The sequence below is a fragment of the Schistocerca americana genome, chromosome X, assembly GCF_021461395.2.
Source record: "Schistocerca americana isolate TAMUIC-IGC-003095 chromosome X, iqSchAmer2.1, whole genome shotgun sequence".
Lineage (NCBI taxonomy): Eukaryota > Metazoa > Arthropoda > Insecta > Orthoptera > Acrididae > Schistocerca > Schistocerca americana.
In genome coordinates, this window is record NC_060130.1 from 652,947,063 (window position 1) to 652,963,994 (window position 16,932).

Consider the following 16,932-nt stretch of genomic DNA (forward strand, 5'->3'; position numbering starts at 1 on the left):
GCTAAATATTTTCTTTTAGTCACTTAAAAATTTCGCAGTACAACTGCCCATTGACTATCTGACCAGATGGAACAAAATTCTTTATGCACTATTCCCCAAATTAAAAAAAAAATATATACAATCAGCATTGACTTCATGTTGCAACAAACTTGTCGAGCTTTTTTCAGCCTTGGAAAAGATGGTGTTTTCCAGTGTGATGATTGCTGCTTCATTTCAAGGTCATAAACATAGACCCATGACTCATCACCTGTTATGACTCTGGATAAAAATTTTGGACATACTCAAACTCTCTGTTGCAGCTCAGTGTACATCTGAAGCCTGAGGTTTTGTTGGTTGATGCTGAGAATGTGAGGAACAAACTCTGCTGCAATTTGTCTCATGTTTAGTTCGTCGGCTAGACTTCAATGACATGTACCATACAACAACCTAAGACTGTTACAAACATTGTGACTTGTCTGTCTTCGGTCTTCGCGGATCATATCATGCACTTTCATGATCATTTCTGGTGTTGTGCTTGTTGACAGTTGACCCAGAATGTTTGTTATATCTTCCACAGATTCTCAGCCTGCATTGAAGTGCTTGAACCACTCAAATGTTCTTGACTGACTCACTGCACTCTCACCAAATGCCTCTGTCAGCATGCAGTGGCTTTCAGCTGCAGTTTTCTTCAACTTGAAACAGAATTTGATGCGCATGTTATCCATTTCACAACTCACAGAAGTGCTGAAACGCATTCTGGCATACACTGCTACAACCCCCAACTGCATGCACCAAAGTTGACGCAATTTTGTACCATTGTAGCTAAGACACATACCTCGAGACATCTAGATGTCATACTGATACTTGTTTAAAGAGTACAATGAATTTCTCGGATATTTTGGGTAGTACCTCGTATATTATGAATTATATGTTGATACCATAGATCAGGCTGCTCCAGCTAAAGTGCCCACCTGCAAGCAGCCAAGTGCCAGCAGGCAACAGTAGGCAACGTGAGCAGTCAGGCAGCTGGGCCACAGTCTGTGCAATCGTACTGTCCTGGCTGAGGTCTCACAGACAGGGGTGGCCAAGTAAGTCACGCGTGCACAGAAAGTGTACAATCGGCTCCCAAGAGTAATTACGGGTAAAGTTTAAACAGATAGTAAATAGTAGTCCAGGGAATTACGTGCCTAGTAAGTGGATTAAGGACAGAAAAGAATGACCATGCTTTAACAACAAAATTTGGAAAATGCTGACGAAGCAACAGAAAGGCTATTGCGCTCTTCAGTTCAAAAGAGAACGCACAAATGATGACAGGCAAAGGTTAGTACACATTCGTACATCTGTGAAAGATGTATGCGTGAAGCATCCAACAACTACAACTGTCACACTTTAGCAAAAGATGTTGCTGAGTACCTGAGAAAATTCTGGTCCTATGTAAAATCGCTAATCAGGTCTAAGGCTGCAATCCAGTTACTTGTTGACCAGTCTGACATGGCAGTTGAAGGTAGCAAAACAAAAGCCAATGTTTTACATTTCGCATTTAAGAAATCATTCATGCAGAAGAATCACACATACATACCGTCATTTGATCATTGAACAAACTCCTGTATGGACGACACAGTATCCCTGGTGTAGAGAAACAACTGAAAGAGTTGAAAATAAATGACACCAGGTCTAGATGGAATTTCAATTTAGTTTCACAAGGAGTACCCTAACAGCATTGGCTCCTTACTTAGCTTGCATTTACCGCAAATCTCTCACCCAGCGCAAAGTCCTAAATGACTGCAAGAAAATTAAGGTGACTCTTGTATATAAGAAGGGTAAAGGAACAGACCCACAGAATTATAGACCAATATCCCTATGTCACTTCGGTGCAGAATCCTTGAAAATATTCTCAGTTCGAATACAATAAACTTTTTTGAGAAGCTTCTGTCCATGAATCAGCATGGTTTTAGAAAGCACTGCTTGTGTGAAGCTCAGCTTGCTCTTTTCTCACGATATATGGTGAACTATGGATGAAGGGTAACAGGCAGATTTCATATAGAGTTCCGGAAAACATTTGACAGAGTGCCCCACTGTAGGCAGTTAATGAAGATACAAACATGATGAATAGGTTCCCAGATATGAGAGTGGCTCAAAGACTTCTTAAGTAATAGAGCCCGGTATGTTGTCCACAATGGTGGGTAATCATCAGAGACAAGCGTATGGTCAAATGTGCCCGTGGAAGTGTGATAGGATCATCATTATTTTCTACATACATAAATGATCTGGTGGACATGGTGGGCAGCTCTTTGCAAGTTGAGTAAAAATAAATGTCATGTGGCTAGGGCCTCTTGTCAGGTAGACGGTTCGCCAGGTGCAAGTCTTTCGATTTGATCCCACTTCCGTGTTGATGGGGATGAAATGATGATGATCAGGACAACACAACACCCAGTCCCTGAGCGGAGAAAATTTCCGACCCAGCTGGGAATCGAATCCGGGCCCTTAGGGTTGACATTCTGTTGCACTGACCACTCAGCTACCGGTGGCGAACTGCAAGTTGAGTGACTGCAGAAGGATACAAGATGACTTAGACAAAATTTATTGTTGGTGTGATGAAAGGCAGCTAGCTCTAAACATAGAAAAATGTAAGTTAATGGGGATGAGCAGGAAAAACAAACAAATTTGTAATATTCAGATACAGCATTAGTAATGTCTTGCTTGACACAGTCACGTCATTTAAATATCTAGGTGTAACGTTGCAAAGCACGATGAAATGGAACCAGCATTTGAGGATTACAGTAGGAAAGGTTTATTGGGAGAATTTTGGAAAAGCATGGTTCATCTTAAAGGAGACAGCATATAGGAAACTAGTGTGACCTCTTCTTGAGTACTGCTCTAGTATTTGGGATCCGCACCAGGTCAGATAAGGGAAGACATTGAAGCAACTCAAGAGGCAGGCTGTTAGAATTGTTACCAATAGGTGAACAATATGCAAATGTTAGAGATGCTTCAGGAACTCAAATGGGAATCCTTGGACAGAAGGCGATGTTCATATTCAGAAGCACTGTTGAAAAAAATTTAGTATGTGAAGCTGACTGCAGAATAATTCTACTGCGACCACCATACATTTTGCATAACGATCACAAAGATAAGGTACGACAAATTAGGGCTCATACAAAAGCATATAAACAGCTGATTTTCCATTACTCTATTTGTGAGTGGAACATGAAAGGAAAGGACTAGTACTGGTACAGGGTACCCTCCGCCACACACTGTACAGTGGCTTGTGGAGTACGTATGTAGATGAAGATGGAAGGTAGCCTACACAACCTATGTGGGCAAGCTGACGAGTGCTTGCGGGTGCCTGTGCCCATAAGGCAGCACTGGAATAGCCTGTCACAGATTATGTAACTTTGTTTCTAATTTGTTTTATTTGTGTCATTAGAGTATGTAAAACAATGGATCGTAGACACTGACTAAAGCTTTACAAGACAACTGAAACAAATTTTGATGTACTGGCTGTAACATGTGGAGTGCCACAAGTACAAAACACATTTTACAGTACTTTCTGCACTCAGTTTATCTCTAGTGTCACGAGATATACCCATGTTTCAATATCATTATTAAATGATGTGACAGAATAACAAATTTTACTCATGATATCAGATGAAGTAAATACGCCAATCTCAAGTGCCTTTGTTGGCATGGCACATAGTATAAACTTGTTCTCCAGAAGAGGAACTGATAATGAATTATAGTGAGAACACATGACACTCAGTAATGATAAGTTTGTAATGTAACAACACTACACCCAAACATATACAGATCACATTGTCTTTTCCTGTTAATGATATTTTATGTAAACATTTTTATTAGGTTGTGTACAGCACATTAGGAGTGCTATTTTTTGCATTAATTATTTCTGAATGCATTGTTTCTCAACTGTAAAAGAAATATTGTTAAAGTTGCATGATGAAACTTAACTGGTTATGAAATTGTATCTTAACTTGTATTGTACCTTACTGTAACCTCTGTACAAGCTGATTTTTCTGTGGGAAAAATACCATTACTTTCGAATGTGGAAAGTACTAATGCATCACATCTTGAAGCAAGCAGGCAAAGTATAACTATTACGCAATTACAAGTACTAAGTTGCCTTACATGGAAGAATATTGAGACAGGCAAGTCATTCTGAAGTTTGCTCCATAATAGTGATGATGAAAAGCCAGATCTAATATAGTGGAACAACTACACCCTGGAGACCACCAAATAGTTGTGTTGAGTTTGTGTATGGTTTGCTTTAGATGATTCCAAGACGCTACATTTGCTGACTGAATGTTCTATATAATATTTCAATTGTAATCAGATAAGATCATATATCACTGGATCATGCTTTTAGTTTATTTCCCATTTGTAAAAAGGACAAGCAGTTACTATTGCGAAAGTGTATCTGTAATTACAGCAGTATAGATTTTCTACATAATCCTCTCTTTTTCATGTTTAATCATTCTGAGTGTTCTGTTTAAGAAGTAACTTCATTTTTGTCGTAGTCTTTTCTTCTTCTTCTTCTTCTTCTTCTTCTTCTTCTGCAGTTCAAGTATTTATCTTTTGCCTGTTATGGCACTTGTCTTTTCCTTTGCCTTCTTAGGCTTCTTTGGTTAGCCATATTGTAAGTTCTGATCCTGTAAGGTAATCTGCCGCAGTTCATTCTGTCAAGATGTTCACTCCATTTTCTTCTGGCATCTTCAGTTTTGTTTCTTACATTAAATATGTTTAATTCCTTCCTAATGTCGTGTGTGTTTTTGAGGTTTACGGGCGCTAAACAGCGTGGTCATCAGCGCCCAAACGCATAAAAACAGGAACACATGCAGTGAAGGGACTAAGACGAACAGTGAACAAGGAGAACGGCTAAAAGACACAGACCTGACGCAGGTCCAAATCCTCATATACAGAGGCAAAACAAGAGGAGAAGGAACACACTAAAAAGGAAGGGAAACAAGGAAAAGAGAACAAAACCGAAGGGAAACAAGGAGGTAATCGTGACTGGCTGACCTCTTACCTAAAACCTGGGTGAGCCAGTCACCCAGCAGCACATTAAAACCCTCTCCCTAAAATCCGAGGCAACAAATTGGACAGGACACAAAACCGTAAGACCTTAACTACAGTCGTTGCGTCATCTTGTAAAATAGAGGGCAAATCCGGTGGCAAAGAAACCACCGCCCTCTGGTCAGAGAATAAAAGACAGTCAAGTAAAATGTGGCGGTCAGTAATCTGGACGCCACAAGCACTGCAGATTGGGGGGTCCTCCCGCCGGAGTAAAAAACCATGCGTTAAGGGACTGTGCCCGATGCGGAGGCGAGTGAGGAGAACCTCATCCCGCCTGCATGACTGGTAGGACGTACGCCATGGCCGCATGGTGGCCTTGACCAGACGCAGCTTATTTTCACCGACTGCCAGCCACTCCTCTTCCCACCGACGCAGAACGCGAAAACGCAGGAGGGAGGTAACAGCATGGAGGGGGACGGCACATGCAACAACATGGGGGAGGGAACATGCAACTTTGGCAGCCACATTCGCCAGTTCGTTTCCCCTAATACCCACGTGCCCCGGCACCCAGCAGAAGGAAACCACCTTCCCCTGCCGTTGCAGGTGGAGTAAGGCAACATGGATGTTCTGGACGACTGTATCCGCTGGGTACAAGTGTTGCATGGTCTGTAGGGCACTCAGGGAGTCAGAACAGATGAGGAATTTAAGACTGGGAACACATCTCATCTGCTCCAATGCCCGCAAGATCGCAAACAATTCGGCATCAAAGATGGTAAACGCTGCAGGAAGCCGTAACTTGACGACTCAATCAGGGAAAACAACAGCACAACCAACAGAGCCCCCCTGTTTAGAGCCATCCGTAAATACTGGTGCATGGTCGGGATGCTGGTTTAAAATATCATAAAATAAGGAGGTAAAAACAAACGCAGGAGTGCAGCTCCTCCTGTACTCCGGCAAGTCTAAAAGGACGCTGGGCCTCTGGAGCAACCAGGAAGGCAGGCGAGTAAAACCTTGTCGTTGGGGGGCCACACGCTCCACACCAAGGGACTCAAGCAAATGCTTGGCACGAATCCCAAATGTTCTCGTTGCCCTGGGACGACTGGAAAAGAGACGTTCCATAGGCAGTCGGGCAACGGTAGGGTACGCGGGGGAGGTAGGACAGGCAAGGAATTGACACACCCGTCGCACCATGAGGAGTTTCCGCCGGATGGCGAGCGGCGGTTCCCCTGCCTCAGCACACAGGCTGGGGATGGGACTAGTACGGAAGGCACCAGTGGCCAGCCTGATACCCTCATGGTGTACTGCGTCAAGAATCTTCAGATACGAAGGCCTTGCTGACCCATACACGGTGCAACCATAGTCAAGACGCGATCGGACAAAAGCCCTATAAAACTGCAGCAGACGCGCCCGATCTGCTCCCCAGGACCGATGGCTCAGACACTTCAAAATATTCAGTGCCTTCAGGGCCCGCACCTTGAGGTCTTTAAGGTGAGGCAACCACGACAACTTGGAATCAAAAGTGAGGCCCAGGAACCGCACAGTGCCGCTAAAAGGAAGAATGGTGTCCCTCAGACACAATTCAGGGGAGGTAAAAAGACGTCGAGAACGATTAAAATGAACACACACACATTTGTCTGCAGAAAAGGTACAACCCGTCTTCGCAGTCCATGCCTCTAATCGCTGTATCGTAAGCTGCAACTGCCGACTAGCAGTGACAAGACTGGAGGAAGAACAGAAAACAGCAAAATCGTCCACAAACAAGGAGCATTGGGCAGGACTCCGGATAGTGGACGTGATACTGTTAATGGCGACGGCAAAGAGGGTGACACTTAAAACACTTCCCTGAGGAACACCATTCTCCTGCACATACAAATCAGATAGCACATCACCAACCCTATATCGAAAGAGGAGGTGGGAAAGAAAGGACCGAATGAAGATGGGGAGACGGCCACGAAAGCCCCACTCATGGAGTTGATTGAGGATATGGCGGCGCCAAGTAGTGTCATACGCCTTATGAATGTCAAAGAATACACCTAGACAATGCTGGTTATGCAGGAAGGCCTGCTGGATGGCCGCCTCAAGCAGGGTCAAGTTGTCTATAGTTGAACGACATCTCTGAAAGCCACACTGAGAGGGGCTAAGGAGCTGCCTGGTCTCGAGCAGCCAAACCAGGCGACGGTTGACCATGCGTTCCAACGTCTTCCCGACACAGCTCGTCAAAGCAACACTTCGATAACTACTGGGATGCGTTCGGTCCTTCCCCGGCTTGAGGAGGGGAATCAAAATCTCCTCCCGCCACGAGTCAGGGTACGTGCCGGATAACCATATCATATTAAAACAATTCAGGAGAACTCCGTTGGAAGGCAGTAACAAGTACTGCAGCATGCTGTACCGGATTTGATCATGACCAGGCGCAGTATCATGAGCCACAGACAGCACCGAATCCAGTTCCCACATTGTGAAGGGGCAGTTGTAGGGTTCAGAATTAGGAGACCGGAAGTCCAAGTGACCCCTCTCGATGGCAGTGCGGTAGCAGCAGAAATCTGGATCACAGTTAATAGTGGTGGTAGATGCCGCAAAATGCATGGCCAGTGTCTGGGCAATGTCTCTCGGCGCCGTGAGAAGACTTCCCTGATGCAGCAATGCCGTGACAGGTAGTTGGCTGCGTTTCCCAGAAACCCTCCTGATGGCTTCTCATACTTTCGTAGAATTAGTGGAGTGGGAGATGGAATTCAAGAACGATTGCCATGACCGTCGTTTGCTTTCTTTAATCACGTGCCGCGCTTTGGCCCTTGCCACCCGAAAGGCCGCAAGATTGTCAGCTGAGGGACAGCACTTGAAGCGGCGCAGAGCTGCACGGCAGGCTCGGATGGCTGAGCGGCACTCAGTGGTCCACCAAGGGACAGGACGCCTCTTGGGATGACTGGATGACCGTGGGATTGACAATTCAGCAGCATGGGAGATCACGGCTGTAACATGGTCTACCCATTCGTGGACGCTGGCAAGGTGTTCCAAAACAGCCAGTTGGCTGAAAAGTGTCCAGTCAGCTCAGCAGAGGTGCCACCGGGGCGGCACTGGTAATGCCATAGCCTCATCCAGGAGGCGATCCAAAGGGGAAAGTGGTCACTAGAATGGAGGTCAGCAGCAACCTCCCACAGAGCAGAATCCGCGAGTGCTGGAGAGCAAAAGGAAAGGTCAATAGCTGATGATGACCCAGAAGCAGTACAGAAATGAGTGGGAGCACCAGAGTTGAGGATGCACAGTTCTTCAGACATCATGAGGCTTTCCAGAATGCGACCCCTGGGGCAAGTAGTCGAAGAGCCCCATAAGACATTATGAGAATTGAAGTCCCCCAGAAGAAGAAATGGGCGGGGGAGTTGGCTAATAAGGTCTGCGAGAACCTCAGAGTCTATCGCATCCTGAAGTGGTAAGTAAAGTGAACAGACTGCGAGCCTCCGACCCACAAGAAGGTCAACCGCAACTGCTTGCAAGTCTGTAACGAGAGGGAGCTCAGATGAGGGGTGCCTGTCACGGACAAAAACCGCAACACCACCCTTTGCCCTTTCTCCCGTCAGATCATCTTTCCGATATACGGTATAGCCCTGTAAAGAAGGAGCATCAGTGGCCCGAAAATGTGTCTCTTGGAGACATAAGCACAAAGGGCACTCTCGTGCAAGGAATTGTAATTCGGCCACATGCGTCCTGAACCCATTCAGGTTCCACTGTAATATGGGAGCCAGTGATCAGGGGGGCTGAACTCTCACCCTGCCTCTGTGCTTTGGAGGAGAGCCCGTACTGGCTGGAGATTTATTCCTGGGGCGAGAAGATCGCCCCCGGTCGACATCAATGTCCATCAGCTCCGATGACGACCCACGGGAGATGTCAGACAGTACGATGACCTCGTCATCGGACCGACCCTGACTAGTCTCCTCAGGTGGCAAAACCTTCACCTTCAGCGTCTTTGTCTTGGGGGGCTTAGAGTGCAGAGCCTTGTCAACAGTTGGAGCTTTACTCGTCTGGGCAGAAGGCGACATATGGGGAGAGGCAGGAAGTACCCCAATGTCAGCAACCACAGCCTTGTCCGACGTTGCAGGGAGAGCCGCAGGTTGCAAAACAACCGCAGCAGCACAAGTGCACTGGCAAACGCAAGTATTAGTGCTAACACTAGCAACCTCCGTTTGCGTAGCAACAGTGGCCATTTGTACCGGTTTTTTCAGAGCGGAAGCGAAGGATGTTGTAAACACAGGAGGTTGCATGGCCTTAAAGAGCTTCTTGGCCTCACCATAAGGGATACGCTTAGATGTTTTAATCTCCTGTATATTCCGTTCTTCAAGATAGATGGGGCAGACCCGGCTCCAGACAGGGTGACTCCCAGAGCAATTCACGCACTTCACAGGCGATGAACAATCGGCTCCGTCATGGGCAGGCTGACCACATTTACCACAAGTGGCCATCCCATTGCACCCCAAAGTAGTATGCCCAAAGCGCTGACATTTAAAACAGCGCATGGGGTTGGGGAAATATGGCCGTACTGGCAAACGTAAGAACCCTGCTTTAACATGTTCTGGGAGTCTCGGGCAACTGAACGTGAGAATAAACGAGTCGGATTTGACTAGGTCCCCATCAACTCGTTTCATAATATGCTGTACATCAACAATACCTTCAGCAGCCCACTCAGATTTTAACTCGTCGGTGGGGATATCCACGAAGTCCCTACATGTCACAACACCCTTACTGTAGTTCAACGTGGAATGGAGCTCAGTCTCGATAGCGTACTCTCCGAGACAGGTTGCTTTCTGAAGAGAAGCGACTTGACGGGAACTAGAAGTCTCAATCAACAGAGTACCATTGCGCAGTCGCTTAACAAATTTCAGTGTACCTGCAATTCCCTCAAGACCCTTGTGGATGTAAAAGGGAGAAACCCTCTCAAAGTTACCCTCCTTCCGTTTAATAATCAAAAAGACATTCTGATTATCAGCATGTGCTCTGTTACGACAGTCTGATAAATCTCGATCAACACTAGGCGCTAGAGGACTCACAGCATGAAGTCGCTTCTTCGACGGGGTGTGTTTTCCTACCAGTGGCCCACCCAAGCCACTGGTAGGGGGGAATGTAGAAGTCGAAGGGTCCATTGCGGTCCCACGAGCAGCTAAGGAACTAAGGGTCCGCTCGGCAGGTGCCCCAGAGGTTGCCCGCTTGCGACTGTTCCACCTCAACAGCCATGCATCTCATAGGCGCGGAGCACACCAGAAGATTGAGGGGTTTTTATAGAGGTTGGCCTTCCTCGCAATCCAGGCGGTCAAGCCAAGATTACCATTCCCCGCAACACACAACATTCCACCGCCGCGCCATACGGTGGTCGCTGAAGCATGTCCGGGGGTTACGGTGACAGGAGACTGGCGGCGCCGATCAGTCCCCAGCTCAGGACCCCGGGGTCGCCAAGCCCGTACTCAGCAAATGAATGCTGAGCCCCTGGAGGCCTTCCTAATGTAATTACTACTTCATTTGTCTCCTATGGTGCAGCAACTCACAGCCCTAAGAAATCTCATTTCAGCTGCCTGGAGCTTACTTTCTCATCATTTGGAAATAATCCACAAATCAGTTCCCTGGAGTAGTGTGGGGACAGCCATTACTTTATAAAACTTCATCTGTGTGTGTGTGTGTGTGTGTGTGTGTGTGTTTGTGTGGGTTTTTTTTCCTGTCTCGTTTCTGAAGTACATGTTTACTCCAAATTTTGCTACTTTCTCATCTGTATCTCTGTCATATTTGTATGTGATACCACATTACAGATTATTAAAATGACTGGCCTGTGATATTACTGTACTGATCACTGCTATTTTTCTTTTTATGAGGTCCCTTCCTATAAAAACCATTATTTTAATTTTCTTTGTGGTTACAGTTATATTATAGTCTTTGTTTGTTTTGCTTAGATATAAATTCCTTTCTGCAGGTCATTCTCTTTCTCTCTTAAAATTTTAAATTGTAAAATTGCCCGGGAGCACAGTTCAATTTCAACAATGTTAGCTATTTCTCAACATTACTGACACTAACATCCACATCACTCATCTCTGCAGTGGTGCAGAGAATTGGATCGCAACAGTAATTCTGGAGCCTCCTTTGTAAAGGAACATTCAAAAATGGAGTGAGAGATTATGTGTGTCTTTACATAGTTGCTGTCCAATGATACTACACAAAAACTTCCAGTACTAATGTTTGTTTTATTGAATGATATGTTAATCTGACCTATGTAAATAACTTTGTGAAGTAAAAGCCTTTGTAACTATTTTCATTTCATTAGCTGAGGTAAGAAATTCTGATTTGAGCATAACAGCATTAGGCATTTGTACAGGTTAGTTAATACATTCTTTGCGTGTTTCCCTTGCGTTATCTAGGCACTGACTCGTGTTTCAGTAACTGTTGTTCAACATCGATTAGAATGAACAGGGACTGTGGTTGCTGTGTTCGGATGAGGGCTGAGTTGGCATCCCTTCGCTCACAGCTGCAAGCGGTGCTGACTTCGATCGCGCAGCTTGAGGCTGTTCCCAATGGGCACCACTGTGGGGGGCCGGACTTGGGTATCACGGGGATGTCAACCTCGTCCCGTCTGTCCCCAGATCGGTCTGCTGCTGTGGTTGCCCCGGTTGCTGCCCGCAGTGGGGCTGAGCCCTCGCCTGTGGTTGATTGGGAGGTCGTTCCAAGGCGTGGCAGGCAGCGAAAGACGTCCCCGGAAGCTGATCAGAAAGCCTCCCCAGTGTGTCTGACAAACAGGTTTCAGGCACTGTCTCTGGCTGAGCCAGATGCAGCTGCCTGCCCTGTTTCAGAGGATGATTCTCAGTCTTCAAGGTCCGGGCAATCACAGAGGGTGGGCTTATTGGTAGTTGGGAGCTCCAATGTTAGGCACGTAATGGGGCCCCTTAGGGATACGGCGGCTAAGGGGGGGAAGAAATCCAGTGTGCACTCAGTGTGCATTCTGGGTGGAGTCATTCCTGATGTGGAAAGGGTCCTTCCGGATGCCATGAAGAGCACAGGGTGCAGCCAGCTGCAGGTGGTGGCACATGTCGGCACTAATGACGTGTGTCGCTTTGGATCTGAGGAAATTCTCTCTGGATTCCAGCGGCTATCTGATTTGGTGAAGGCTGCTGGTCTTGCTTACGAGATGAAGGCAGAGCTCACCATCTGCAGCATCGTTGACAGAACCGACTGCGGACCTTTGGTGCAGAGCCGGGTGGAGGGTCTGAATCAGAGACTCAGACGGTTTTGCGGCCGTGTTGGCTGCAGATTCCTTGACTTGCGCCATAGGGTGGTGGGGTTTCGGGTTCCGCTGAATAGGTCAGGAGTTCACTACATTCAGCTGGCGGCTACACGGGTAGCGGAGGCTGTGTGGCGTGGAATGGGCGGTTTTTTACGTTAGAAGGCCTCGGGAAAGTACAGGGTGGGCTGCAATCTCAAATTGTGCATGGCAAATACAGAACGTGCTTGGATCAAGGAACAGTCGGAATTGTAGTTGCAAGTTGTTGTAGTTGTGCTGGGAAAGTCCCTGAGCTTCAAGCGCTAATAGAAAGCACAGAAGCTGAAATCGTTATAGGTATAGAAAGCTGGCTAAAGCCTGAAATAAGTTCTGCAGAAATTTTTACGAAGTCTCAGACGGTGTTCAGGAAAGATAGATTAGGTAGAATTGGTGGTGGTGTGTTTGTGTCTGTCAGTAGTGGTTTATCTTGTAGTGAAGTCGAAGTAGATATTCCGTGCGAATTGGTATGGGTGGAGGTTATACTTAACAGCCGAACTAAGTTAATAATTGGCTCCTTCTACCGACCCCCAGACTCCGATGATATAGTTGTGGAACAGTTCAGAGAAAATTTGAATCTCGTAACAAATAAATACCCCACTCATACAGTTATAGTTGGTGGGGACTTCAACCTTCCCTCGATATGTTGGCAAAAATACTTGTTCAAAACCGGTGGTAGGCAGAAAACATCTTCTGAGATTGTCCTAAATGCTTTCTCCGAAAATTATTTCGAGCAGTTAGTCCACAAATCCATGCGAATTGTAAATGGTTGCGAAAACACACTTGATTTCTTAGCCACAAACAATCCAGAGCTAATAGAGAGCATCATAACTGATACAGGGATTAGTGATCACAAGGTCGTTGTAGCTAGGCTCAATACCGTTTCTTCCAAATCCGCCAGAAACAAGCGCAAAATAATTTTATTTAAAAAAGCGGATAAAGTGTCACTAGAAGCCTTCCTAAGAGACAATCTCCATTCCTTCCGAACTGACTTTGCAAATGTAGACGAGATGTGGCTCAAATTCAAAGATATAGTAGCAACAGCAATTGAGAGATTCATAGTTCATAAATTGGTAAGAGATGGAACTGATCCCCCGTGGTACACAAAACAGGTCCGAACTCTGTTGCAGCGAAGTTCAGAATGCGAAATCCCAAAGATTGGCTAAAATTTACAGACGCGCGAAATTTGGCACGGACTTCAATGCGAGATGCCTTTAATAGGTTCCACAATGAAACATTGTCTCGAAATTTGGTAGAAAATCCGAAGAAATTCTGGTCGTATGTATAGTACACAAGCGGAAAGATGCAGTCAATACCTTCGCTGCGCAGTGCCGATGGTACTGTTACCGATGACTGTGCCGCTAAAGCGGAGTTATTGAACGCAGTTTTCCGAAATTCCTTCACCAGGGAAGATGAATGGAATATTCCAGAATTTGAAACACGAACAGCTGCTAGCATGAGTTTCTTAGAAGTAGATACCTTAGGGGTTGCGAAGCAACTCAAATCGCTTGATACGGGCAAGTCTTCAGGTCCAGATTGTATACCGATTAGGTTTCTTTCAGATTACGCTGATACAATAGCTCCCTACTTAGCACTCATATACAACTGCTCGCTCACCGATAGATCTGTACCTACAGATTGGAAAATTGTGCAGGTCGCACCAGTGTTTAAGAAGGGTAGTAGGAGTAATCCATCTAACTACAGACCTGTATCATTGACGTCGGTTTGCAGTAGGGTTTTGGAGCATATACTGTATTCAAACATCATGAATCACCTCGAAGGGAACGATCTATTGATACGTAATCAGCATGGTTTCAGAAAACATCGTTCTTGTGCAACGCAGCTAGCTCTTTATTCGCATGAAGTAATGGCCGCTATCGACAGGGGATCTCAAGTTGATTCCGTATTTATAGATTTCCGGAAAGCTTTTGACACCGTTCCTCACAAGCGACTTCTAATCAAGCTGCGGGCCTATGGGGTATCGTCTCAGTTGTGCGACTGGATTCGTGATTTCCTGTCAGGAAGGTCGCAGTTCGTAGTAATAGACGGCAAATCATCGAGTAAAACTGAAGTGATATCAGGTGTTCCCCAGGGAAGCGTCCTGGGATCTCTGCTGTTCCTGATCTATATAAATGACCTGGGTGAGAATCTGAGCAGTTATCTTAGGTTGTTCGCAGATGATGCTGTAATTTACCGTCTAGTAAGGTCACCCGAAGACCAGTATCAGTTGCAAAGCGATTTAGAAAAGATTGCTGTATGGTGTGGCAGGTGGCAGTTGACGCTAAATAACGAAAAGTGTGAGGTGTTCCACATGAGTTCCAAAAGAAATCTGTTGGAATTCGATTACTCGATAAATAGTACAATTCTCAAGGCTGTCAATTCAACTAAGTACCTGGGTGTTAAAATTACGAACAACTTTAGTTGGAAAGACCACACAGATAATATTGTGGGGAAGGCAAGCCAAAGGTTGCGTTTCATTGGCAGGACACTTAGAAGATGCAACAAGTCCACTAAAGAGACAGCTTACACTACACTCGTTCGTCCTCTGTTAGAATATTGCTGCGCGGTGTGGGATCCTTACCAGGTGGGATTGACGGAGGACATCGAAAGGGTGCAAAAAAGGGCAGCTCGTTTTGTATTATCACGTAGTAGGGGAGAGAGTGTGGCAGATATGATACACGAATTGGGATGGAAGTCATTACAGCAAAGACGTTTTTCGTCGCGGCGAGATCTATTTACGAAATTTCAGTCAGAAACTTTCTCTTCCAAATGTGAAAATATTTTGTTGAGCCCAACCTACATAGGTAGGAATGATCATCAAAATAAAATAAGAGAAATCAGAGCTCGAACAGAAAGGTTTAGGTGTTCGTTTTTCCCGCGCGCTGTTCGGGAGTGGAATGGTAGAGAGATAGTATGATTGTGGTTCAACGAACCCTCTGCCAAGAACTTAAATGTGAATTGCAGAGTAGTCATGTAGATGTAGATGTAGATGTAGATAACACAACATAAGAAATGGACTAAAAATAACAAAGGCGCCATGTCACAAGTTTATTGTTAATATCACTAATTCAAATGTGGTAATTATAATAAATCTGATCTTTATAGAACATTGAGACCTTCAGCACAGATGACTACCTGACTGTAATTCTGCTCATTGTGCAGATCTATTTTGCTGCTAATGAACTCTGCACATCAAACCCACTCCTGTTTCGATGACATGACACTCACATAGTATATTTCAAAAAGTGATGTGCATCAGTTGAGTTTGTGGATCATATAAATACAGAATGAAAGTAAAATGTATGAGACGAAGAAAAAGGAAAACATATATACCTGACTGGTCAAGTGTAACATGAGCTCGAGAAATACTGTATTGAGTACGAGGATACTGTGGTCGGCTCACATCTGTAGCAACTGCTGGCTGCCCTGCAGCAGCACCACCACTGGCCACTGCAAAAATCACAGGTGAACTATTTAAACAGAGAAATTACTGAATTGTTACTTACAGATACTTCCAAATATTACTTGTACTAAAGGATGAGTTACAGTAAACAAGAATTGGTTTTGTCAATGGAACATGGCAGCAAACAGAAACAACATCTTCATTCAGCATAACAGATCTGAGAGGAAAAAACTAACTGTAAACACCTCTCCATAGATTCTAATGTTGGTTTCATATTATCAAAGGACTACGGTTTGAAGCCCACATGAAACTGTAGGCTCTGCTACAACTATCTAGGAAAATAGATTCAAAGGTCAGAGGAAGGCAAGGATATACATTCTGTAATACCACAGTTACTAGTAAAGCACTGTTGTGTCCAAACAAAACTTCAGGTTGAGGTCACCTTAACCTCATTATGAAAGCAACATACAAAGACCATCAATGCATCGGATATTATGAGAGCACATACTCACTAGTATTTTAAACTGCATAGTTGATATGGGTATTAAAAGTAAAGACAATAAATTTCTAGCTTGTGAGTATGTTTTTAGGATGCTCAACAGCGAGATTAATAATGATCTTGCTAAACTGCATGAGACATATGTGATTAAAAATCTGGGTAGTGTACCAATCGGAAATCTAAAATAACAACACAGGAAAGTTTTACTGGTCTATCACTCACATTTCAGTATTTCGCAGAGGGTTCATACAACTGCATTAAAACTATTTCTTGACTGCTCCATTCTTGAAGAGCATGTGCAAAAAATTAACTTAATCTTTCTGTATGAGCTCTAATTTCTATTATTTTATTATGATAGTCATTTCTCGTCATGCAGGTGGGACTCAAAAGGTTTGGCTCTCAGAGGAGAAAGCTGATGAATGAAATTTCATGATAAGATGTCGTTGCAGTGAAAAAGCTTCCGTTTGCATGAATGTCAGCCCATTACACTTATCATATCCAGAATACTCTTCTCTATTTCAAAGTAATACGAAATGAGCTGTGCTTCATTGAAATTTTTTGATCTCCTCTACCAATCTATTTTGTAAGGATCTCATATCACAAGGCAAAACCCCAGAAGAGGTCAGACAAGTGTAGTATTTGTTGGCAGTATCTTTAGTAGATTTGCTGCACCTTGTAACTGTTCTGCCAATAAAACACAATCTTTGATTCACTTTCCTCACAAAATTTTCTGTGTGA

The 16,932-nt window shown here is 44.8% G+C and overlaps 1 protein-coding gene across 1 annotated transcript in view; it reads right to left on the bottom strand.

Moving 5' to 3' along the window:
- Nucleotides 1–16,932, bottom strand: part of LOC124554758 (neogenin) — a 247,122-nt gene that overhangs the window by 41,174 nt on the left and 189,016 nt on the right. Inside the window, exon 21 of the mRNA XM_047128409.1 lies at nt 15,626–15,742. Coding sequence (XP_046984365.1) covers nt 15,626–15,742 — 117 coding nt within the window. The remainder of the gene's footprint in view (nt 1–15,625; nt 15,743–16,932) is intronic.